The sequence below is a fragment of the Dipodomys merriami genome, unplaced genomic scaffold (genome assembly GCF_024711535.1).
Source record: "Dipodomys merriami isolate MVZ:Mamm:240054 unplaced genomic scaffold, mDipMer1.0.p SCAF_44, whole genome shotgun sequence".
Taxonomy (NCBI): Eukaryota; Metazoa; Chordata; class Mammalia; order Rodentia; family Heteromyidae; genus Dipodomys; species Dipodomys merriami.
In genome coordinates, this window is record NW_027206002.1 from 7,469,957 (window position 1) to 7,495,303 (window position 25,347).

A 25,347-nucleotide genomic window follows, 5' to 3' on the forward strand; every position below is an offset into this window, starting at 1 on the left:
GGCCTTGCCCCTTCACTTCCCCAAAGCTCCCTCATTGGTTTCCCTCAGGCCTGGGTAAAATTCTATTCCCCATACCTTTTAGTGTGGCCCCAATAGAAAGGTCTAGTTGCTATAGAAAGGCCTAGAGGCTAGGGGAAGGATGAGAGGTTATGGGAGGGACTAGAGGATATTATTATTCCATTCGGAAAAGCCTACTGGTTGTGAGGCCTGGAGGCTCTGGGAAGGCCTCAAAAGAAAGCTGCGCGCTGGTGGCACATGCCTGTCATCCTAGCTACCCGGGATGCTAAGATCTGAGGATCAACGTTCAAAGCCAGCCCGGGTAGGAAAGTCGGTGAGACTCTTCTCTCCAATGAACCACCAGAAAACCCGCAGTGGCGCTGTGGCTCAAGTGGTAGGGCACTAGCCTTGGGCAAAAAGAGCTCAGGGACAGCGCCCAGGGCCCGAGTTCGAGCCCCGTGACCGGCACACACACACCCCACAAAAGGGCCTCAAGCCATTAGGTCTTTCCAGCCTCCTACACCATGCAACACCGCCGCCTCCAGGCCCGCGAAGCCCTCGGCCCACAGGGAGGAGCCGCGGCCCACTCCACTCCCCAGCCCCGGCCCCCCATTCCCATTCCAACTCCGCGACGTCACATTTCCCGCGCGCCCACCCCACGGGCGGACGCATGCGCAAACCTATCAACAACCTGCGCGCCTTCTCCCCCGCCCCCACCTCAGGCATCCCGGGCCTCGGCACGGCGGTCGGAACCTCGATAAAGTTTGGCTTCTACGTCGCCGGGAGGCGATTCCCAAGCCTTGGCTTTCTAGAATTAGCTTCCTACGAGGAGCGACGACAAAACAGCCGCCGCAGCCGCAGCGCATTTCCGGTTCCCACCACCCACGTCCGGTTCATCAGCCGGTTCCGGTCCCGCCCCCTACTTCCGGTCGCCTTCGGTTCCGCTGCGGCGGGTTTCTGCGTTCGCTGCTGCAGCCGCCGCCGCCGCTGGTTCCGCCGCGCTCCAGGTGAGGCGACGCGAGCTGCTGTGATGCGCCGCCCGCGGGGGCGACGTGGGGTTCGGGGGTCGTGACTTGGTTGCCCGCGTCGCGTGGACCTCGACGGGCTGGGGGACGTGATTGTCCTGGGCCCGACGCCCAGGCCCCTGGCCCCGGCCCGCGGGGCGGCGATGGTGGCCGCGGCCTTCTCGCCTCTTTGCAGCGCCTCCCGCGCGTTAACGTTGTTTTGGATTTCCAGACCTCGTTCCTCCCGCCGGCTGCCCCCTGCCCTCCTTAGAGCGGAGCCCCGCATCCCGCCCGCTTTGCCTCCCGTGCGTGTCCGTGCCCGTCCGTCAGTCCACCCAGCTCTCTACCCTACACCAACCACCTGACGGCCGACGACTGCCCGGGCAGACGCTGATGGCTCCTTTTGCTAGTGTTGTTTTAAAAAGTCGTCCGCAGCCTCGTCAAGTAAACGGATCCCTTTGCTTCCACTCGTCGTCTTTGCCACTTTGGGGGGGGGGGGCTGTGTGTCAGTACTGGGGTTTGAACTTAACTGTACCTTAGCCTTTTTCGCGCAAGGCTGGCCCTCTTACAGTTTTACTTGGGGCTTTTTAGTGAAGAGTGTCACAGACTTTCCTGCCCCGGCTGGCTTTGATCTCCATATCTCAACCTCCTTATTAAGAGGATGAGCCACCGGGGCCCAATCTTTCTCTTCTTTTTAGTAGTGCTGTCTTGCGCATATTATTGTAACTTTTCTAGGTTTCTGGGTGTCTGCTGAGGACAGTAGTTGTTAGTCCAGGATTGTGAAGATTAAATGAGATGATTTCATTAAATTGCTTAGAATGCCGTGGTCTACAAGTACTTCATAAGGTTTGTTCATCAGCACGTGGAACTTGTATGCCTGGCACATGCTTGTTTTTAAGACAACACATTGAAGGACCCAGAGCAGTGGCCCTCATATTTTAGCATGTATCAAAGATAGTGGGGTGAAGCTAGGTCAAACACAAATTGCTAGGTCCCTCTGTCCATCTCTGATTACATTTCTAAGACATTATCAGATTAGGTCAAGGCTTTGGTTGGTTCAGAAACCACATTGAGAACCACTAGTCTGGAAATGAAATGATTTATGAAAGGTCATCCTGGAACTCTGGTGATCTCATTTCAAGTTGGTCTCTGTCCATAACAACATATATTAGTGCTCAGTGTCTTCCTTGCTCTTGAGATTGTTTTTGTTTCCATCTCCTGTAGTAAAAACTATTTCATTTTGGCCCAAAGACCATTTATTAGAGCAAGTTCTGTCTAAAATGACATATATTGCCTAAATGGAACACACTTGCTTTAAAAAAATACCAGTAGGGGCTGGGAAGGTGGCTCAGTGGTAGAGCGCTTGCCTTGCATGCCTGAGGCCCTGGGTTCGATTCCTCAGCACCCCATAAGCAAAAAGAAAAAAGCTGGAAGTGGCGCTGCGGCTCACGTGGTAGAGTGCTAGCCTTGAGCTGAAGAGCTGAGGAACAGCGCCCAGGCCCAGAGTTCAGGCTCCACGACCAGACTCAAGAAAAAAAAATACCAGTAGATCATATACACATGAGTTAACATAAATATGAATACAAATGTGAAACATTTTTATGTATGTAAATGTGAATTTGTGGTGATCTGTACTACTGAACATGTTAATGATAAATACTTTGTTTTCGAATGGGTTTTCATATTGAGATTTAATGTTTGAAGGAAGCAACCAACATTGAGGTGTTAATGAGACGAATAGCTACTATGTAAAATGTGTCTGCTTGGTATGGAATCTGTGTAATTTGTATTTGGTCAACTTTGATGCCATAACCCTGTAGCTCAAACTTGAGAGAGAATTGTGGTGTAAGGAGATAGGGTATTCAAGGCTTAGTCAGAATTCCTGTTCTGCCATGGGCTAAGTGCCCATGAGTACATTACATAGCTTCTCCAAACTCCTGTTTTCTTAATTATAAAAGAGAAAACATTCTCATCAACAACCTTGTTAAATAAAATTATCTGTTTAAACTGGCCAATTCAGAAAATAGTTTGTTTTGCACAGTGCCTGTGCAAGAACAGGAACTTAATAAGATTGAAGTTTACAATTTATTTAATCAGTACTTGTTATATAGTGCCTACTGTGCATCCAGCATTATGTAACTACAAATACTAATTTAATTCTGGTAAGAATCCTAAGAATAAGGGATATCCTTGTTTTCCAAATGAGGAAACACAGGCAATGAGAGTCAACCAGCTAAGTGGAAAAGCTAGAGTTGGAACCCAGGGAGCCTGACATTAGTCTAAACTAGAGTCTGCCCCTAATCACTGCCTCTCAAATGTTAAACATGGATGGTCAGTCAGGGAGGAACTTGCCTGTAGCACAAATTCAACCAAGTAGACGAGGTATAGGCAATTCACTGTTGTACTTTTCTAATTGAACATCAAGGAGAATCTGATAAAATATTAAGAAAAAAAGTAACTTTAAGCCCCAAATTGGGAGTGGAGTAACTTCAATTTTGGAGTCCTGGTAACTTTTAGTATTCTGGAAGCACTTCCGTATGGAGAAACATCTGTTTCTCTACAACATACTCCACATGTTTGTAAAACTCAGAAGTTTTTCTCTGATGTGTCAGTTTCACTTGTTCATTTCTTTATGCTATCTTTCTGTGTGTGTGTGTGTGTGTGTGTGTGTGTGTGTGTGTGTGTGTTTGTTTGTATGTATATGTTCTGAACAGAGGCTGCCTTCTCCTATGCTTGAAGAATGGCTCTCCCGATCATCGTAAAATGGGGTGGACAGGAGTATGCGGTGACCACCCTTTCAGAAGATGATACTGTGCTAGACCTCAAACAGTTCCTCAAGACCCTCACTGGAGTGCTGCCAGAACGCCAAAAGTTACTTGGACTCAAGGTTAAAGGTACCGTTCTGCTCTCCTCACATTGGATTTTTTTTGCATTGATGCTTATGAATTTTTGTATTTGCTGTTTTCTCTAGTTTTCCTTAGTAATTCTCTTTCAAAATTTAGGTAGGGATAGCCCTGAAGTGGTTTGAATGGTTAAACGTAAGAATATGAAAGATTACCTGAAAACACCCACCACTGTTAAGATTACTTTTGCTTCCTCTGACAGTTGGTGCTCGGGTATTAAAACATTGACAGAGAAGTCCCAGGTGAAATGATCATTTATATTCTGATGTCAATATTTTAACAATGTTTTCACCACAGCAAGGGCCTCCCCCCCGCCCAAATTATCTCTTCTGTTTCAGAAGTAAAGATGACATGTAAAATATATTGGCAGGGTTCGTATTTAACATACAAGGGGCTTTTATGGTTTCTGTCTGTCAATATAATTGTAAGTCTGTCATTGTGTTTTAGGCATTCACTTTTCTGGGAAGCCTCTGGAAGAAAAAAATATGGTCTTGTTGAATTTAATTTGTCTAGTTAGTTGAATAAAAGCATTCTAAGGTAGAAAGGGGGAGAACAGCCTTTATATTAGTTGTGCATTTATATTATCCCTGATGATTGATTCGACAGTAACAATTTAATGTAAGTCTATCCTACTGTGGCATCTGTACTGAATCTCTTAATGCTAGGGGTTTGTATAATGGAATAGTGAAATTAGGTCCTGGACTTTAGTGAGAAAACAGTCATTTGCTTGTATTGTAGGCAAGCCTGCAGAAAATGATGTTAAGCTTGGAGCTCTCAAACTGAAACCAAATACTAAAATCATGATGATGGGAACTCGTGAGGAGAGCTTGGTAAATGTTTAATTTTTGTTACCATTTGTGCCTATGAAAATACAATTTATGCTACCCTGTTTTATCATAGCTTTTAATTGTGGTAAAAATTGTCAGCCTGGTAGTCAATTAGAAATGAGAACTTTACTGTGGACATGTTTTCACCAGAAGAAAGTATTGGGGAACTTTGGAGTATGTAATTAGCTGTAAATATAGAAGAAGCCCGAGTGGTCAAAGTTGACATGGCAGATCTACCAGGGAACATATATATAGAGTTATTAACAATGGAAATCCCCCCAGGGTATGTGTTAGAAAGACTCCTGAACTCCAGTTGCACCTCATTTGTTATTAATGCTGTGCATGTGTTTGCTATGTGAAAGGTTGTGTGGTAAAACAAAACCTCTTTGCATCTCATCAGGAAGATGTTTTAGGTCCACCCCCTGACAATGATGATGTTGTCAATGACTTTGATATAGAAGACGAAGTAGTTGAAGTAGAAAACAGGTAAGTGTCTTGCACTTGAGAAGAAATTTTCATGTGAGGCAAAATGGATGTTTCTTCTGAATTTTTGTTTATTTGTTTTTTTAGAGAAGAAAACCTACTGAAAATTTCTCGCAGAGTAAAAGAGTACAAAGTGGAAATACTGAATCCTCCCAGAGAAGGAAAGAAGCTTTTAGTACTTGATGTTGATTATACATTATTTGGTAAGTCAGTCATGTTTTTCATCTTCTGTCACCTACAGCAAATGGTTTTGTTTTCCTTTTTTCCCCCCACTAATTGACAGGAAATATTTGAAGGCTTCTTTTATTATTACAAAGTAAATCATTTAATGTAGGAAATACACATAAGCAAAAGAAATCATTTGTTATTTTAAGAACCAGAGATGAGCACTCTTAATATTTTATTTTATTTTTATTTATTTATTTTTGTTGGTCATGGGGCTTGAACTCTGGGCCTGAGCACTGTCCCTGAGCTCTTCAGCTCAAGCTAGCACCCTTCCACTTGAGCCACTCACAGCTTTTCCTGGCTGGGCTGGCTTTGAACCTCGATACTCAGATCTCAGCCTCCTGAGTAGCTAGGATTACAGGTGTGAGCCACTGGCACCCAGCTCACTCTTAATATTTTAGTATGAGTTTTTTTATCTCCTTTTTTCTTTGACTTAATGATAAATTAAACCTCATCTCAGACATTAAATATTATTTGGATATATTCCTCTTTTTCCCATTTTTTCTCTATGTGTCCACACACACACACACTCACACACACACACACACACACACACACACATGTTGGCTTATTCTGCTTTGTGGATACATCATAATTTAATGATACTAATCCTGATTGTCATTGTTGCTGTTCCAGTCCTGTGGCTGACCTCCATACTGTCCCTGAGCTTTTTTGCTCCGCTTGAGCCACAGCCCCCACTTGTGGCTTTCTGGTGGTTAATTAGAGACAAGAGTCTCACAGACTTTCCTTCCCAGGCTGGCTCAAACTGTGATCCTCATGTCTCAGCCTCTTGAGAGAGTAGCTAGGAATATAAGCATGAGCCATCAGCACTTGGCTTAATTCTGATTTTTTTTTAAAGCACTAAAAAATGCCTACCTTTTTATGAGGAATATTTTAAAATAATATTGTGATATTTTTATCCCTTTTTCCTATTTATTTAGGTTGGTTGAAGTCTCGAATGTAATATTTAGTTTGTCACTTAAAAAAGGAAGCTGCTCATTTCAACCTTTAGTATTGATATTAGAATTTATTTCTAATCCTAGACTTTTCATGCATGTCATAATTTAATGTATACTTATTTTAAGGTTTAATGAGTTCTTAGCTAGTCATTTTGGTACAATGTAATTATATCTAAATATGTGTTTGGGGTCCAGTTTGTTTTTCGTTTCATAAAATATAAATATCTAAAACGAGAGGAGAAAACCTTTAGCATTTTCTTTTCTTTTTTTTTCCACCTCTGTTGTGATGCTTGAACTCAGAGCTTGGCACTGTCCATGAGCTTTTTTGCTCAAAGCTAGCACTCTACCACTTTGAGCCACAGCTCTACTTCCAGTTTTTGAGTGCTTAATTGGAGGTAAAGATCTCACAGGGACTCTTCTGCCTGGGCTGGCTTCGAACCTCAGTCCTTAGATCTTGGCCTCCCGAGTAGCCAGGATTACAGGTGTGAGCCACCAGTGTCCAGGAGCATTTTCTTTGTAAGCCTGGATTCTCACTTATGCGCTTTGCCCCCTGAGCAAAATTCATTGATTAAAATTAGACTTCAAGGATATTGTATTTTGTGAAACATTTCTTTGTTGGCCTATGTAATTCAGTTTGGAGGAGTTTGCAAGTGAGTATTAATGTTATACTTCATAATAATTTTATTGCTGTATTATCCATGATAAACTCATAATCATTTGTGTTCAATTTTCTTTTAGATCATAGGTCTTGTGCAGAGACTGGGGTAGAATTAATGAGGCCTTATCTTCATGAATTTCTAACATCTGCATATGAAGATTATGACATTGTTATTTGGTGTAAGCTTTTTTCTTTATGTTAGATTTCATGGGAATAAGACTGTTTCTTGTATTCTTATACATGACTTTAAAAAAACCTGTGTTTAAATTTGAATTTTTTTTTTTTTTGGTCCGATCATGGGGCCTCAACTCTGGGCCTGGGCAGTGTCCCTCAGCTCTTCAGCTCAAGGCTAGCACTCTACCACTTGAGCCACAGCGCCACTTCCGGCTTTTTTCTTTTTGCTTATGTGGTGCTGAGGAATCGAACCCAGGGCCTCATGCATGCAAGGCAAGCACTCTACCACTGAGCCACCTTCCCAGCCCAAAATTTTTCATTTTTTTAACAAATTTTCTAATGGGACAAGTCTAATTTCTTTACATCACACGTAATCTTATATATAAGTTTGCCAAATAACTCTGTGATGGTTAAATATAGGAGAAGAATAGATAATGAAACCTGAATAAAAATGGCTTTCTTTTCTTAACTTCCCTACTTTGACTACTGTGGAATCCTTGATGCCTGGGGTGTTACTGCATCAGTAGAGCAGTCTTTAGTTCAGTGACATTATTTTTCCACAACTTGATTAGAAAATGAAGTGGTACATTGATCTAAATCCGCTCGCCCCCCCCCCCCCCCCCCCCCCGCAAACACTTAGAGTTACTTTTGGGCAATGTCATAAGGAGAGTTACTTGGCAATGTCATAAGGAAACAGAAGATTTATCATCATTGTGGATTAAGTAAAATACCATCAGTCAAAGGTATTGCTTTTCATTGTAATAGGACTTAGATGAGAAGCCAGTTGGTTGCAATCTGTAAGTCTCCTTTGTACTTTTCTTTATAATTTACATTGTTCAGTAACCGAGTTCATAACTTTTAAGATTAAAAGCATGATTAAAATACGAGAATTTCCTAGTTTAGTAATAGGGTAAACAGTGCTTGCTGTTGAGCAAATTTTTTTTCAGCCTCAGTTCTGATATAACATATGAGAAGAAAGTTAATGTCTGAGTCTCTGGTAATAACTAGACATATTAAAGGCTGATTGTAAGAAGGAAACATTGGTGTAGCAATGAGCACCATGTCAAACATAATAGTTACTTAATGACCAAGTCTATCAGCTCTAGTCTGTTTCTCATCTGGGAATTAGTCACAAAACAGGTAATAAATTTTAAACCAATTTCCTTTTCAGATTGCTACTTATATAGATACAACAATCTAAAATTTAGTTCACTGTAAGCTGATTCTTTTGCTCTACTTATTATAGATATAATAGTCTAAAATTTAGTTCAGTATAAGATGATGCTTTTGCTCTTTGAGGTTTTTTTTTTTTTTTTTTGAGAACTTACCTATTTCCCCTTAAATACACACACTGGTGAGTGCATATTTGTGCACATGCGCACACAGTCTTTTTCCTTTTTAAAAAATGGTATTTTTGTTGTGCTGAGGGTCAGACACGGGGCCTTGTGCATAGTCACAAATACTACTGAACTATGTCTCCAGACTGTTTAAATTTAGTCCAGTAATCTGGAACCAAGAAAATAAAATGTGGGTTGAATTTTAATGTCAGCAGTCCCAAAAGTGGTTAATGTCTGACAGTGAACAAAGGTATACCACAGGTATACTTTATGAATTTGTTTGTTTCTTTGTTACAAGTTGCTAGACTTCATGAGATGGAGTTTGCTGAGGCTGACAGAGTAGAGCTTCAGTAGGAACTGCTGACCCATAACATACTATGCTTATATACACCTGTGCACAGCCTCCATTTAGGAATGCAGGAGAAACTGAGATCCAGGCAGCCCAGACTTTCAAGTTTGGAATTTATAGAGATCAGTGGCTGGGCTGGCTTTAAAAGGGAGTTTGTATCTTGATATATAAATTTCCTAATATCTAGTTCTTTAGAACATTGGTTATCTGTGTCTTAGAGATAAACATTATTTCTTTTCAGAAGACACACTAAAGTAAGATTTTTAACGAGTATTTGAAAGGAAATTGCATAAATTTAGTAGGGTTCTATTTGTGATTCATTGAAACTTTTAGTCTTGTTGGGAAGCTTACTCAAAAGGAATTTACACTTTTCATATGTATTGTATTATTCCTCATGTTTTAGCTGCAACAAATATGAAGTGGATTGAAGCTAAAATGAAAGTAAGTGTTAGAAACAGCTGTTTAAAATGTTTTGAAACTGCATTTGTCATGTTAAAATTCTGAATTAATATTATTCTTCCTGGAGGACATTGAGTAGATAAATAAATGCCAGTATTGGGAGTAGAAGTACGTAAAGTACATGAAGTTAAAGGTGGGTTTACTGAGCGTCTCAGCCATTTCCATGGGGAAGTCAGCTCTTCCTACTTCTTCCCGCTGTTGCACATTACTTTCCCAGTGGTGTGCAGTCCTCAAGAGGCGATGCTTTTCTAAGATGGGCAGTTGGGAAGTAACTTACTTCTCTTCTTCACACAGATTTAGCTGAGAGAAACTAAAATCCTGGCTGGTTGTTTAGAAACAGTGGAGGCCACCAGTATAGAAAGTTAACGTCTTGGGGAACCTGGTGCTGGAATACCCGGAAAGCCCGGAATAGCCCACCTCACATTATTCTAGTTTAACACCGTGAACATTTGTGTTTATAGGAGCTGGGAGTGAGTACAAACGCAAATTACAAGATCACCTTCATGTTGGACAGTGCGGCCATGATAACAGTGCACACTCCGAGGAGAGGCCTGATAGATGTAAGAACTCCTGCTTTTAAGGATGGGTTTATTTTCAAGTGTACTGTCCAAAGTTATGCTGAGAGAGAAAACTACAGAAAGTTTACAAACTCATCGGAGTGGATAGTAAAGTGGCGGCTGAACTCTGACACACAAAATATGTATTTTAGGTTGAAGATTTGAACTTTAATGATAATTAAGCACTTCACAGCAGGAAGTTGTGGCCTTGGGTAATTGTCCTATGATGATGGCAGGCAGGAAAGCGGAGTCAGACAAGTAGATGAGAAAAAAGCTGAATGTTGAAGAAGACACCGTCCCCTAGATGAAACTGGTACTGAAAATGCATATGTCACTGTAATGAGTGTATATCACTAATAGAGTGATGTCTGTATAACACACATATCAATAAGAGCCACTAGAGAAAGGCACTGAACTAAAAAATTAAAGGTTTGTTTTGTTTTCAATACTGGGGATCAACTCTAGGTCCTCATGCATGGTAGGCAAGCTCTACCACTTGAACCATGCTCCTAGTCCTTTCTTTGTATTTTGTTTCTGAAATGCAGTCTTGTTAACCTTACCCAGTCTGGCCTCAAATTCACTCCTGCCTCTACTGCTTAAGTAAGTAGGATGGAGGGCCTGAAGTACCGTGCCTAACTAAGGCTTTTCACTCATCAAATAACTCTCTAATATGTCAGGCACCAGATATCTACAAGGCCCTGGATGGACTGTTGGTAATTTGAGATGAGTGAAGAAGAAACCATATGTTCAGAAAGTACTCAGGCTAAAAGAATTTAGAAGAATGTAGGATATAAGAACAGTTTGGTGAGACAGTACTAAAATCACATTCATCAGTAAAATGACTTAAGTGACTGACACTCATCCAGTAAAAGAAATACTGCATACATCAGGAGGAAAATATAATGTATTGCCTACTAAACTTTAATAGTACATGGCCAGAATCTTAACATTATAAAGTATCTTAGTTTCTAAGCCAGGCACTGGTAGCTTGTGCCTGTAATCCTAGCTACTCAGGAGGCCAAGATCTAAAATTTGATGTTTTTTGAAGCCAACCTGAGCAAGAAAGCTTGTGAGACTCAACTCCAATTAACCACCAAGAAGCCAAAGTAGAGTTGTGGCTCAAGTGGTAGAGCACCAGCCTTGAGTACAGAAGCTCAGGGGGATAGTGCCCAGGCCCTGAGTTTATAAGCCCCAGGACCAGGACAGTGCCCAGGCCCTGAGTTTATAATTCCCAGGACCAGCACACATACAAAAAAAGAATCTGGCTTATTGTGTCTGACATTCCTTAGTAGTATTAGGACACTAGAAAGGAAAAGCCTATTTTCTTCTTATTATGAAGAATAAGAAACACAGCCTTTGTCAGTATTTATTACCATTTAATCTCATGTAGTTTCTTGTTGCCATATGGGTGCTGCTGGCTCACACCTTTAATCTTTACTCAGGAGGCTGAGCTGTGAGGATTGTGATTTGAAGTCAGTCCCAGCAGGAAAGCCTATGAGACTCTTATCTCCAGTTAACCAGGAAAAACCTAGAGCTGTTCCTCAGGTGGTAGAGTGCTAGCTTTGAGCAAAAAATCTGAGGGACAACACCCAGGCCCAAGCTGCAGGACTGGCACCAAAATAGAAAGAGAGAAATTTTAGGCGGCCATGGCCGTGTCACAGGAGGAAGGAGCTGCGTTGTCTTCACAACATTGTACAGCGCTCTGTGTTTAAGGAAGGTAACTATTGATGAAATCTGAACTCAGTCTAAACTTTTATTCCAAGGTAAAGCCTCTCGGAGTTATATGGGGAAAGTTTTCTGAGTATTACAGCAAAAAAAACACCATTATGTTTGATGACATAGGAAGAAATTTTCTAATGAATCCCCAGAATGGACTAAAGGTAAGACATATATGCTATATGCTTATATAACCAGAACTTCAGTAGAATTTTTTTTTTTTTTTGCCAGTCCTGGAGCTTGAACTCAGGGCCTGGGCACTGTCCCTGAGCTTCTGTTGCTCAAGGCTAGCACTCTATCACTTGAGCCACAGCTTTTTCTGTTTATATGGTACTGAGGAATCGAACTCAGGGCTTCATGCATGCTAAGCAAGCACTCTTACACTAAGTCACATTCCCAGTCCAGAATGTTCAAGTTTTTGGAAGTTCAGTCACCACCACCTAATGTGGTTTTAGTTAGTGATGGAGCATGTGTATGAGGGTCATCCCAGACAATAACGGAGCTGAACCATTCCCAGTGCCTAGCACTTGCATTGTTTACAAGAGTTTCAGTATACAAATACTATGTGTTACCACTGCCCTCAGTACCCAGGCCCACAATACGATGAGGCTGTCATTATCCACTAACTACATCTCCATTCCAGCGTGTAATAAAACAGTAGTGTCGTCTCCTGTGGGTAGGCTTCAGAATGTCTCCCTGTTGTCAATTGATACCTGATTGCACTGTGTTTTTATGGTCATAGGCAAGACAACCTAAGAATTTAGAAAAGTTCATATGAAAGCGAACATTTAGTATTTTGCATGGATTTCTCCTCGGTAACCTGACTCATGCCTGAGTTTTACTCTAGGTTAGCTCTCTTCCTTGTCTTATAGCACCAAGTTCTACTCACTTTAGTACGTAATACAGAGACATCTATTCCATGCTGGAAATCCCAGCACTAAGTTTTATCTTGTCCTGAACTTGGTGCTATAAGACAAGGAAGAGAGTCTGGCGGAAAGAACACTTCTGAAGGCTTCCTTGCGGGACTCCTACTTGGGTCTTCAATGAGAATAGTGTAAGGGACATGATGCTAACCTACATCCTGAAGTGCCACAAATACAAGAGCTGTAGCCTTGGGGGAGAAATGGATCCATTACCCTAAGAAAATGATTTTTGTTTTGCACCCACAAACATAATGAAGGGATTTTCAGTAGTTGTGCAAACTTCATTTTTATTATCTACCTAAGAAAAGAATGATACAAGAAAATTTAGCTGATGGAGATAGTTAAATTCCTAAAAACGGTTTTAGGTTAACTTTATTTTGAATGAAATGGTATGAGACTCAGCAGTACGAAGCAAGAGTAAGCACTATTCCACACCCTCTTAAGCACCAGTGTCAGCTTCAGACTGTAGGAGGTCAAGAGTTCTTGATTGGGCTAGGTATATGGCTCAGTGGTAGAGTGCTTGCCTTGCATGCATGAGGCCCTGGGTTCGATTCCTCAGCACCACATAAGCAGAAAAAGCTGGAACTGGTGCTGTGGCTCAAGTGGTAGAGTGCTCGCCTTGAGCTGAAGGGCTGAGGGACAGCGCCCAGGCCCAGAGTTCAGGCCCCAGGACTGAACCCCTCCCCCCTAAAAAAAAAAGCTATTGGTCATCCATATTCTCTGTGATTGCTTCTTGAACTCCGCTGCTTTCACAATTATTTTTATCATTGATGCCCTCAGTGATATTGTAGTCTCAGTAACTCCAATCAACAGGACAGTATAACTTTTAGTAGCTCTCCTTACCACAATATAAAACTTGTTTTCTTCCTAATAGATAAGACCTTTTATGAAAGCACACCTAAACCGGGATAAGGACAAAGAACTTTTAAAATTAACTCAGTACCTCAAAGAAATAGCAAAATTAGATGACTTTTTGGAGCTAAATCACAAATACTGGGAAAGGTAAGTGCCAATTGCTTATTCTTAAAGTGGTTACACCCATGAATACAAAAAACTTGCAACTCCAGTATACACATACACACTTAGTATTTATTTTAAATGAATGAATTCTAAAATATTTTCTAGTGACATTTCCCAAGCTTTTCCCCCTTCCCATTTCTTGGTCGTATTGGGATCAGACTCAAAGCTTCTGTTGCCAGGAAGGCATTCTACCATTGGAGCCGCACCTCCAGCTATTTTTGCTTTAGTTACTTTCAGATAGGATCTTGTATATTTGCTTGGGGCCACCGATCGAGATCCTCCTACTTCTCCTGAATAGCTGGGAGTACAGTTATCACGCACTGTGCTGATGACGCATAGCTTTTTATTAGTTTTTTAACTTTATTAAAACAAAGCAGGCATTTCTATTCCAGTGTTCACATTACAGATGATTGACAGTTTGGATTCAGCACACTGCCATAGATCCTCAGTCTAAACTCATCTGTGTTTCCTGAATCTTGAGAACGCCGCTGCTCCCACTCACACTGCTAATTGGAGTTCACCACTGAGACACAGGGAGGTGGTATACACCATGAGGAAGAAGCTGGTTTTTTATTAACATAATTGCATCTTTCCTTCTGCTATCAGAGTCTCTCAGCATCTATTCAGCTATTAGGTTTATGCAGGGAAAACAGAATCTTTAATGGGGTGTGAGTTCTTAACAAGTTACCAGTGTACAATAACTGCACATTGAGAAGACAGAATGGCCTTGTAGTTAAGAATGCATTTCTGGAGCTTCTAGCGAATCTGCCACTTGCTGACAGTGTAAACTTGGACACACTGCTTCACTCTGGCCTGTGATGGGTCAGTTCTGGCAGGAGCTCCTCCCAGAGCCATCATGAGGGCACAGAGGCAATCCGAGACTAATTTCTACTTCTCTGTCGTAGAGATAGCCTTTAAGAGCAGACTGAGATTTTCCGTGTCTTCAGCATGATAGAGCTTTGATGTGTGTGTTTGATTTCTTACAGGTATCTGTCAAAGAAGCAAGGACAGTAGTTAACAAGTTTTCCGGGCAGTTAGTGAAGATACTTGAGATCCATGAACTTTTGCTTTTCTGCTAGAAATTATTATGATAGTGCTGGACACTGAAGCAATGCCAGACTGCTTATCTTCGGTCTTCCAGTTTTTTGTAAATTTAATTTTATATTTTTTGAAGATCATAGCAATATGCTAGGAAATTCTTTTTCCCCTTATATGACTATACTGTTACTCTTGAAAAATGGTATTTTCTCCAGCATTTGTTGAGGTGTTTTTCCACCCAGCCCCTCATCTCCCTCCCTTCTTCCCCCCCCCCAAAAAAAAGGAAAGAAAAGAGTTGAAAAAGAAAATGGGAGAGAATTGAGTGCTCAACAGCATCATTCTGTAACTTTGGAAACAAGTCATGTCTTGTGTTTTTTGTCTCACTGTTATCAGCTGCTGAGATCTAACAGAACCTATCTGGGAACTAGTGCTTTCCCCCTAAGAACCAGAAGGGAAAAAAAAAAAGTTAAATAACTAGTTTGTTAACCTTTAAACTACCAGAATTTTGTATTCCTTTGTCATAGGCAGCACCTCTGTTCTGGAGTCTGTTAGTTCACCTCTGAATTCTGAGCTGTCTCAGTCTGGTCTTTATTCTTGTCAGTGTTCTTGAAGTAGAACTGGAGAGCATCAGTCATGATACGACTCTGTGGTAGAGGAATAGAAAATGAGGCTGAAGAACACAGTGAAGGCACAAGCATGCGTTTCTCTTTGGTGGCTAAGTAGAAGCACTCTGCTTGAGACCATTGTGATAATGGAGGTGGCACGTATCACCAATTCAGTTCTAAAAAGCATGAACACACAGTTTTGTCCTATTCCTGCTCTATCTTGTATAAGTGCTAACACTTTCAGTGAACCTATCTAGCCACAAGATTAAATATATGTTATTTGCAATGCTTAAGCCTGCAGATATATAATGTGACCACTGTTTTGTGTTGACAGTATTGCTTTCTACAGTTTCCGTATTTGAAAGGAATTGCTCCTTTTAAATAAATATGGTGTATATTGTTCTTATGGGACTATTTCAGTGGTGTAAATAATAAATATCTTTTCATAAAACATTGGTTATATGTCCTCTATTACCTTGAGTATATGTGTACCTCTTTGTTGTCACACAACAAACACGAGGTTCACTCTTGGGCCTTTTAAAAAATGAATTGTGAAGCCAGGCACCAGTGGTTCCCACCAGTAAATCCTAGCTAGTCAGGAGATGGTCAGGAGGATCTCAGTTCAAGGTCAGCCTGGACAAGTTTTCAAGACTCCCATCTCAGCCAACAGCTGAGCACCATGGTTCACATCTGTCATCCTAGCCATGGAAGAAAGCAAAAATAGGCTTGCAGTCCAGGTAGGCTCAGGCAAAAAAACAAACCCTGTCAAAAAATAACGAGCAAATGGGCTAGGGGTATGGCTCAAGTGGTAGAGCATTTACTTGCCTAGCAAATATGAGGCCCTGAGTTCAAACCACAGCATTACCCCTAACCACCTGAAAAGATACATGTAAGTAGGTGCTACACCTTTAATCCCAGCATCTGGGAGGCAGGGGCAGGAGGATCAGGAGTTGGAAGCCAGCCTGGACTACATAGTGAGACTCTCAAAAAAAAATGTGTGTGTGTAGAGCACGGGATGCCAGTGGTTCATACCTGTAATCCAAGCTACTCAGGAGGCTAAGATCTGAGGGTCACAGTTCAAAGCCAGCCTGGGCAAGAAAGCCCATGAGACTCTTACCTCCAATTAACCATCAGAAAGCTGGAAGTGGTGCTGTGACTAAAGTGGTAGAGCACTAGCCTTGAGCTGAAGAGCTTGAGGGACAGCGCCCAGGCCCAGAGTTCAAGCCCCATAACTGACCACCAAAAAAAAAAAAGGGTTTCATGGCCAATTAGATAGGTTAAATGACTTAAGCACCTCTTTTCAGAAATATATACTAATTCATGGGCAACAGGTTATAAAGGTAGATGAGCATTGTGTAGAAAGAGACTTATGTAATTAAAATGGTTGAATTAAGATGTGTTTCTTAATCATGAGGCTATATTTAAATAGGCAAAAATAGAATATTAATTTCATTGGTACATTTTCCCAGTTTATGTCCCAACATAAAAAAGATACTTTATAGCTGCACACTGGTGTCTCATGCCTGTAATCCTACCTACACAGGAAACTGAAATCTAAAATCACCATTTGAAGCCAGACAGATCAGGAAAGTAAGTGAGACTCACCTCCAGTTAACCACCAGAAAACTGGAAGTGGCACTGTACAGCTTAAGTAGTAGAGTGCTAGCCCTGAGCAAAAGAGCACAGGAATAGTGCCCAGGTCCTGACCCAATAAATAAGAAGATACCTTGTTATTCCAGAGTAAGTGCAGAAGGAGTGTAACCTCTTAGAGCATAAACTAAAACACTGAAAAAAATAAACTCATAGATCAAGAAAGCAGATGTTTTCCAATCAGTATAAGCTAAAATCCAAAGTTCAGCCAAACCCCTAGGAAGCAAAGGAAGTTCCAAAAATCATTTCCAGCCACTAGATGGAGCTGAAACCGAAGTTGAGTGGCCAATGTGCTGGATGTAGCTGCTCTGGGAGAGCATTCCCAGTGTCTGCTTACTGGCAACACTGGACAGGTGTGATTCATGCTACCTCTAGGTCTGGGAGTTTTAGTGTGTCTTCTGCAGGTTAAGCTACCAAAGGTAGGATATCAGTTGATAAATGGACAGGATGGTCCATGGCATGGCCAACGGAACCTGGCAATAGCCCATTAATTGGGATGAATACTCTGTGGAAGACAGCTGTTACCCTGAACCTGAACACAATTAGCATCGAATTGAAGACCGTATCTCATCATTGCCTCTGATTCAGAGGTGGTTCTGAGATCTGGTAGCCCTGCGTACTTGTGTTAACATTCATGGGTTAGCAGACTTCTAGCAGTTGTTCAGTGGAATAGGGAGAGAATAAGCATGATAGTAAGCCTCATTCGGGGAAAGAGAGATGGTTGACTAAAGGGAGGGGACTGCAGCTTTGGCAGGGATAAAGAGGATTCACACAAACTTAGGCCCTGGCTTGCATTTCAAATGACAAGTGCTGGTTAAGCATTGTGATACAATACTGGTCACGGGCCCACAAGTGTCCCCAAAGCATCTGTGTTGAAGGCTTGGTTCTGGAGGCCTAAAGGGAGTCAGGGGGGAGCTTTGGGGAGGGCTCTGATCTTCATTCATTTATGGCTTTCTGCATAGCTTTATGGGCTCGAGGACAGAGGCATTTGTTATACAATTGAGGTCTCTCTGCTCCCTGGCTGCCATAATGTTAACAGCTTTTCTCTGCTGTGTGCCATCCTTCCCACCTCCCCCAAGAATGATGGCCTCCCCTCCCCTGACCCCCTTTCACGATGTCCTGTCTTGCCACAGACCTCAGAGTGAGGGATCTAGGCGATCCTCCACACTGCAGCCACCGAAAGTACAAGCCAAAAAATAAATAAATAAACCTTCCTTTCTCATAAGTTGTTTATCTCAGGCCTTTTTCTCCCAGCAATAGGAAGCTGACAAAGCCAAACCGGCAAGGCACAAATTGTTACGAATTTCCACTGACGTATTTATACACCAAAAACCTCATTCATCTCAGCTGCGATCGCAGCTCAAGAGATGTCTATATAGATGTAACGTTGAGCTATTTATGGAAGGATCTAAGTTTTGGAATTGCTGTGGGATCGCTGGGGGGCGGGGGGGGGGGGCGGTGGTCTCCCTGGGAGTGCTGTGTAGTTAGAACATAAAGAGAACTTGGCATTCACAAATTGATCAAAGATTCTGACAAATTAGTATTATATTAGTACATCTTTGGGCTAAGAAAGTGTCAACTATCTTAACAATGTCTGAGCTTTATGTAGAAGTAAATCTGATAACCCCTCCACACTGTGGGGTTTTTTGTTATGTCAACTCTTCAGAGATGGCAGACACATTCAATACTCAGTGTAAAGGTATTTTCTGATGAAAACTGGACTGGAGATGTGGCTCAAATAGTAAGGTGCCACTGTGAGCAAGAACCTCTGAGCAAGCTGGACACTGGTGGTTCATACCTGTAAGTTCAAAGCCAAGCCAGGCAAGAGAATCTGTGGGATTCTTTGTTGTTGTTATTGCTGGTCGTGGGACTGTCCCTCACCTTTTTCGCTCAAGGTTAGCACTCTACCACTTGAGCCACAGGCCACTTCCTCATGGGACTCTTATCTCCAATTAACTAGTACACCAGTAACAGTGGAGCGGTGGCTCAAGTGATAGAGCACTAGCCAAAAAGAAAAAAAAAAGCTAAGGAACAGTATGTAGGCCCTGGGTTCAAGCCCCAGTATCAGCGGGGGGAGAGGGAAAGGGGGAGAGAGAGAGAGAGAGAGAATGCCAAGTGAGAGTATGAGGCCCTGAGTTCACACACAAAACTGTACTAATTGCCTTTAGGGGAAAAAAAAAAAAAAAAAAACAGCTGTCATCAGGTAGCCCTGACTAACTTGGAACTTGCAATCATCTGGCCTCGGCTTCTGAGTGCTGGGGTCACAGGCATGTGGTCTGTCACAGGCTTGTGTCTATGGGTTTTTTGTTTTTGTTTTTCGTTTTTTGTTGGTTGTGGGTCTTGAACTCTGGGCCTGGGCTCTGTCCCTGCCCTCTTCAGCTCAAGGTGAGCACTCTACCACTTGAGCCACAGCGCCACTTCTGGTTTTCAGGTGGTTCATTGGAGATGAGTCTCATGGACTTTCCTGCCCAGGCTGGCTTTGAACCGAGATTTCAGCCTCCTGAGTAGCTAGGATTACAGGTATGAGCCACCAGAGCCTGGCTGGGTTTTTTTTGGTTGTTCTGTCTTTTGTTTCATCAGTCCTGGGGCTTTAACCGAGGGCCTGGGAACTATCCCTGAGTTTCTGTTCTCAAAGCAGTGCTCTACCACTTGAACCACAGCTCCATTTTCAGTGTCTTGAATGTTTAATTGGAGATAAGAGTCTCAAAGGGACTTTTCTGCCTGAGCTGGCTTCAACCACGATCCTCAGATCGCAGCCTCCTGCGTAGCTAGGATTACAAGTGTGAGCCACAGGCTCCTGGCTTGTGGGTTTTTAGAAATTGCTTACAGACATCGGAAACACAAATGTTTAGGCATGCTAAAGATCAAACAAACGTAACTTGTCAGGAATAGATAGATTATTAAAGCCAGGTAAATACTTTCTCATTGAATCCAAGCCTCCCGTCCTTCTGTTTTCTGCACGTTTAATTGCTAGGACTTCTCCAATCTGTGAGGAGAACTGCTGTGCTTTCCCAAATGCTCTGAGTGCTCCCGAGGCCTCAGCAAAGACACTTAGCTACAGTACCTCTTTCTGGTGGTAGGTCCTTACCCATAAGTGGCTTCAACTTTAAGCCTCCAACTTCCTCCTCCTTAAAAGAGTACTGAAAAGCAAACCACCACCACCAAAAACCTCCTTCTGCCCTTCCCATAAGCTGTTGCGAAGGTCACACGAGGCATAGGCTTTATGTGAATGTCAGGTGCTAATTATATTTTCAAGTGGGAGTGGGACTTGAACTCAGAGCTTCTTGCTAGTTCTCCAGGACTTGAACCTCAGCCCCATTCAATGTCAGATGTTATTAGAGGTTATTTCAGAGTGTGTAGCTCTAATTGATCCCTATCACACTTTTAATTTGCTAGTGTCAGGGATCCAACTCTGGGACTCATGGCTCTTGGGTAAATGCTCTACCACAGGCTTATCTCCCCACAGAAGCTCTATCTTTGTGTGTGTGTGTGTGTGTGTGTGTGTGTGTGTGTGTGTTTGTGTGTGTACTAGGGCTCGAACTCAGGGCCTGGACACTGTCCCTTAGTTTCTTCCTTCAAGGCAGGTACTCTATCACAAGCCACAGCTCCACTGCCAGCTTTCTGCTGGTGAATTCGAGATCAGAGGGTCACAGCTTTTCTTACCCAGGCTGGCTTCAAATCGCAGCCTCCTGAGTAGCTAGGATTAGAGGCATATACCTCTGTTGCCCAGCTATACTTGCCTTTAAAGTTCTTTTTAATATTTTATGGGATTCAATGAACAGTACGGCACATTTGTCACTTGAAAAACCTGTAAGTAAAATACCGAACTGCTTGAGGCTCTCATTATCAGTGTCCCCGGATTGTGTGTTGTGTTATTCAGCATTCCATTTCTGCACTTCTTTGCTGAATGTTTTTCCCAGACAGGACACCTCTGTTTCTCTATTAATGCTATTTCTTCTTTTTTCTCCAAACTGTCAGGTTTAACCACCTTTGCTTCTTTTTCACAGTGTGTGCTGTCTTTTATTAAAACACAAACAAGAAAATCCAGTGTTGCTGGTACTGAGTACGATCATTTTTTTAAAATGCACAAAAAACCCTAAAAATAAATAAAAATGCAGGAATATACTAACTTATGTTAAAGAATGAAATAACTCTTTTGAGGAAATATAAAATTTTCCTAAAAGCAAAAAAAGGATCGTGAAAACGCTCCATAAATCAGCATAAAAATATATCAGAAAAATGAGTATGCTACTATAGAGGCCATTAATAACACCACTAACACAATATGCTAATAGAAAATGACGCGATCACTCATCATCTTCCTTTGAAAAGGATTTATTGTTTACAATAACCACGCCATGCACCCCTTCCCTGGAAACTGATAAATCATGAGCTGTGCCTAGAGTATGGAGCAGCTCCCTGTAGCCTCTGCTCTGTCTGGCCTCTAGTTAGCCTTCCCACCCCCCATTAGGGGATGCCCCCCGCTGCTATGTCCCCAAGTACACGTCCGAATGCAGGAGCCCGCTTCTCTAGGTGTTGCCACCAGGTCTTTCGATGGCAACTATGTCAAACTCATCATCAGTCTATAGAAGAAAGGGAGGGGGCGCTCGTTGCCCGGGTCTGCAGGCTCTCGGGGCTGCTGGATGTCGGGTGACGGTGGCACCCTCTGCTCTAGGGTGGGGTTGTCCACCACAGAGGGGCCAGACACCTCCGCTTCTCCTTGCTCAGGCTCCAAGTTGTCTTCAGGTTGCTCCTCCTCAAAACCTTGCTGCTCCTCCACAACCGTCTCCTCGGGGCCCAGCAGGTCTGCGGGCATCTCTGCAGCAGGGGTGAGGGCGGCGGCCGGCCTCGCGTCCCGGCCCTCTGTGCCCTGCCCTGCCAGGCGCAGCAGCAGCTCCTGCAGCTCCTTCTTCTTCTCCCTCTTCTCCTGCGACAGCCGGCGGACGCTCTCGTCCTTCTCGCGCTGCAGCTCACCCAGGACGGCCATCTGCTGTTCACAGGATGCCATCTCCTCCTCCACGGCGCTGATGCGTTCTGACAGCAGGCTGCAGCGATGGGGGAGGTCATCCACTTGACTCTGGTCGTCCACCTGTCCAGGCATGTCATAGGTGAAGCAGATCTTCAGCCGCTTCTTGGGCTCCTGGCTGTCCTGCTCTCTCTCCCCAGACACGCCATGGTTCCAGATCTTGGGATAGAGGGTCTGGTGCTCCAGCTTTCTCTGGCACTGGGCTGCCAGGTGGGCCAGGCCCTCGCAGTGGGCCTGCTGCTCCTGCAGCTCACGGCTGAGCTGCACCTTCTTAGATTCAGCAACGGATAGTGCTGCACAGTAAAAATCCCACATGGTATGTGGGTTGTCTACGTCCTCAGGGACAGTCACAGCAGGGGAAGCTGCCTCCTCCCCCTTGTCTTCCCCTCTGCTCACTCCTTCACCTTCTCTAGAGAGAGCCAGGAGGCTCAGCTGGGCCCGCAGCTGCGCATTCTCCTGTCTCGTGGCTTCCAGGCACATCAGTGCCTCCTGGAACTTTGGAGGCACCGTCCGGTCCTCCTGGAACTTTGGAGGCACCGTCCGGTCCTCCTGGAACTTTGGAGGCACCGTCCGGTCCTCCTGGAACTTTGGTGGCACCGTCCGGTCCTCCTGGAACTTTGGAGGCACCGTCCGGTCCTCCTGGAACTTTGGAGGCACCGTCCGGTCCTCCTGGAACTTTGGAGGCACCGTCCGGTCCTCCTGGAACTTTGGTGGCACCGTCCGGTCCTCCTGGAACTTTGGAGGCACCGTCCGGTCCTCCAATGTGCTCTGCACCTGCTTCTGCTGCAGCTGCTCCAACAGCTGGGTCTGTTTCTGCAGGTGCTGCTGCAGGGCCTCCTTCTCCACGCTCAGCTGCTGATGGGCGGCCAGGTGCTGCTCACAGGTGGCTCTGAGCTGCTGCAGCTGGGCCAGGGACTGGTCCTGCAGCTCTTGGGCCTCTTGCTGCTTGGACTCAGCCATCTCCTTCCATTCTTTGAACGTCTCCTCCCGCTGCTCCAGCTTCTCCTGCAGATGTTTCTTCTCCTGCTGCTCGGCGTGCAGGAGTCCGGCGAGCGACTCCTTCTCAGCGCTCAGCCTCTGCCAGGCGTCCTGCAGCTGGGCCAGCTGCTCGTTCAGCTCGCGGTTGCACACCAGCGTGCGTCTCGTGGTCTCCTGCTCCTTCTCCATGGTCTCCAGGATCTTTCGCCGGTCCTCGGCATGCTGTTCCCATTCCTCCGCTTTCTTCTCCAGTAGCCATAGCCGCTGCTGCTGCTCCAGGCTCTGGAGATGGAGGCTCTGGTTCTCCTCCACCTGGAGGTGAAGGTGCTCCTCCAGGGTCTTGAGCTCCTTCTGCAACTGCAGGGCCTGAGTCTGCAGCTGCTGCTCAGCCTGAGATGGCCCCGCAGGGCGCTGCAGCTCTGCCAGCTGCTCTCTCAGCTCAGCCAGCTCCCCCTCCAGCTCCAACACCTGCCTGGCCCCTTGCTCTTTCTCCTCTCTCAGCCTGCCCACCTCCTCTAAGAGCTGCCGGGCCTTCTCCTTACCCATAGAGCTCTCCACCCTCAGGTCCTCCTCCAGAGAGTCTCTCTCCAGCTTGAAGGTGGTGGCCAGCTCTCTCATGCTCTTGAGTTGTCTTTCCAACTCTGCGCGCTCCACCAGCGCCCGCTGGCACTTGTTGATTTGGATCTTCATGTTGGCCTTCTGCGTCAGGAGCGCGTCCAGCCTGTCCCGCAGCTCGATGTTCTCGTCCTCCAGGTCTTCACAGCTTCTGCTCTTCTGCTGGAGCTGCAGCGTCACGCGGTTCAGCGCTTTCGTGAGCTCGAGGTTGTTGAGCTCCGTCTCACTCTGCATGCTGGAGACCGCAGACAGCTTCGTCTCCAGCTCTTCCACGCGCTGCTGCGCGGCTTGCAGGCGGCTGGTGAGCCCCTCCTGCTCCAGGGCCGCTTCTTCGGCCCCCTGCTGCAGGTGAGCCAGGGCGGCCTGCAGATCTAACTTCTCCTCCACCCACCTCTGTGCCCACAGCTGGTGCTGCTGCAGCTCTGCTCGCAGGGCCTCGTGGGCACAGGCCAGCGTCTCCAGCTCCTTCCCCTGCCGATCCTGGAGGGCTTCCTTCTCCTGCTTTAGTTGTTGGATCTCACTGCAGAGCCGCAGGAATTCGGCGGAGTCCAGGGCCAGCTCCGGGTGTTGGTCGTGTCCATCCATGGCCTTGGTGTGACTGGGGCCGGTGCCACTCTTGCCCAGGGCCGCTCCGCCCGTGCCCAAAGGCCAGGGAGGCCGGGGGTCTGCGTGGTCTCTGGTCGCACCCTCGGTTGGATGACCGTCCCCAGTGGTGTTCGTCTTGGGGTTCCCTCCCTTTTTGGTCTTCTTCCTTTTCTTGGATTCTCCAGGTCCGTCCGGACCCTTCCTCTGCTGATATTTCTGCAGTAGTTTCTTTCCTGCTGCTACCTTTTCTCGTCTGGTTTGTTCGGACATGCCAGCGCTGGGACGGGGAAGATGTGGGGGCCACATTCCCAGGCTGTCTGCAATCCCCTCTACTCTCCGATCACCTCCTCTACTCTCCAATCACCTCCTCTACCTCCTCTACTCTCCAATCAATCACCTCCAACTACGTCTCCTTCCTATGTGTCGCCAAAACTACCTCGATTCGCTGAGCACCGCTAGCACCTCCACCTCCCTCGACTGCTCCCAGCGGTGTGAGCCGAGAGAGGAGAACGCCAGGGCTTGTAGGCTGCAGGGAATGTGGGTGTGGCCTCCATTCTGATCTCCCATTGGTCAGAGAGAAACACGAAAGCTAGGGGGCGTGGCCAGGCGATTGTGATCCAGGCAGGATGGGTGGAGTCACCGTGAGAGCTGCTCCTGTAGCCCCTCCCCCGTGCCCCCTGACCAGTTTGGTTGTGGGGTGGGGGGACCTGCTTTAGCTGGATAGGTGTATAACTTTCCAAGTCACCTTTCCTGGCTTCCATCACACAACTATGGTCACCAGAGTTTCCACCAGATTTCCAGCTGCCCTTCAGGAAGTGGTACCAAGAAACACAGCTATCTGCCCACATCCAATGTCTTCCAGTCTTCATGCAGAATTAGTCCTATTGTTCTGATCATATTGGCTGATCAGGGAGGTTCATCATGTCTGAGGAAGGGTGTACCTGCCTGTGTGCATTGTGTGTATGTAATAGGTACACAAGTGTGTGCACAGGTGAGTCCTTGCATGACACCTGCGTAGTGTGTGTGCTGTGAATAAAACAGGTCATGTGTGGGAGTCAAGATGGTGTAGGGTGTGAATCTACCCGGCAAATCCCTGGCCCTTGCTACCACATCCCCAGTCTGAGTTCACTTCTCCTATACTTCTCCCCTGTGCTGTGCATTCTGGGAATCCTATACTTTGTCTTTTTGAAGGCAATTCCCAAACACAAATGTATCGCACAGACTTAAAATTTTAAACATTATTTGTATAATGGAACAAA

The 25,347-nt window shown here is 44.8% G+C and overlaps 2 protein-coding genes across 2 annotated transcripts; one reads left to right on the forward strand and one right to left on the reverse strand.

The window, feature by feature from the left end:
* The first annotated feature begins 910 nt into the window (after positions 1-910).
* On the forward strand, positions 911-14,900 carry Ublcp1 (ubiquitin like domain containing CTD phosphatase 1). The gene is made up of 11 exons (XM_069993933.1): positions 911-1,004; positions 3,716-3,895; positions 4,643-4,734; positions 5,132-5,217; positions 5,302-5,417; positions 7,137-7,235; positions 9,320-9,357; positions 9,837-9,935; positions 11,696-11,812; positions 13,446-13,573; positions 14,578-14,900. The coding sequence occupies exons 2-11, from the start codon at positions 3,742-3,744 to the stop codon at positions 14,603-14,605; spliced, it is 957 nt and encodes a 318-aa protein (XP_069850034.1). The 5' UTR covers positions 911-1,004; positions 3,716-3,741; the 3' UTR covers positions 14,606-14,900.
* Positions 14,901-21,241: 6,341 nt separating this feature from the next.
* On the reverse strand, positions 21,242-24,557 carry LOC138808077 (golgin subfamily A member 2-like). Its single transcript, XM_069994033.1, has one exon. It carries the CDS (start codon positions 24,392-24,394, stop codon positions 21,446-21,448), a length of 2,949 nt encoding a protein of 982 aa, XP_069850134.1. The 5' UTR covers positions 24,395-24,557; the 3' UTR covers positions 21,242-21,445.
* Positions 24,558-25,347: the final 790 nt, after the last annotated feature.

Bases quoted from the DNA above. Each gene is read 5' to 3' on its own strand.
- Ublcp1 (XM_069993933.1), top strand. From the start codon at position 3,742: ATGGCTCTCCCGATCATCGTAAAATGGGGTGGACAGGAGTATGCGGTG. The intron at 11,813-13,445 runs GTAAGACATATA...TCTTCCTAATAG, and splicing joins ATCCCCAGAATGGACTAAAG to ATAAGACCTTTTATGAAAGC. The intron at 13,574-14,577 runs GTAAGTGCCAAT...GATTTCTTACAG, and splicing joins AATCACAAATACTGGGAAAG to GTATCTGTCAAAGAAGCAAG.
- LOC138808077 (XM_069994033.1), bottom strand. From the start codon at position 24,394: ATGTGGCCCCCACATCTTCCCCGTCCCAGCGCTGGCATGTCCGAACAA.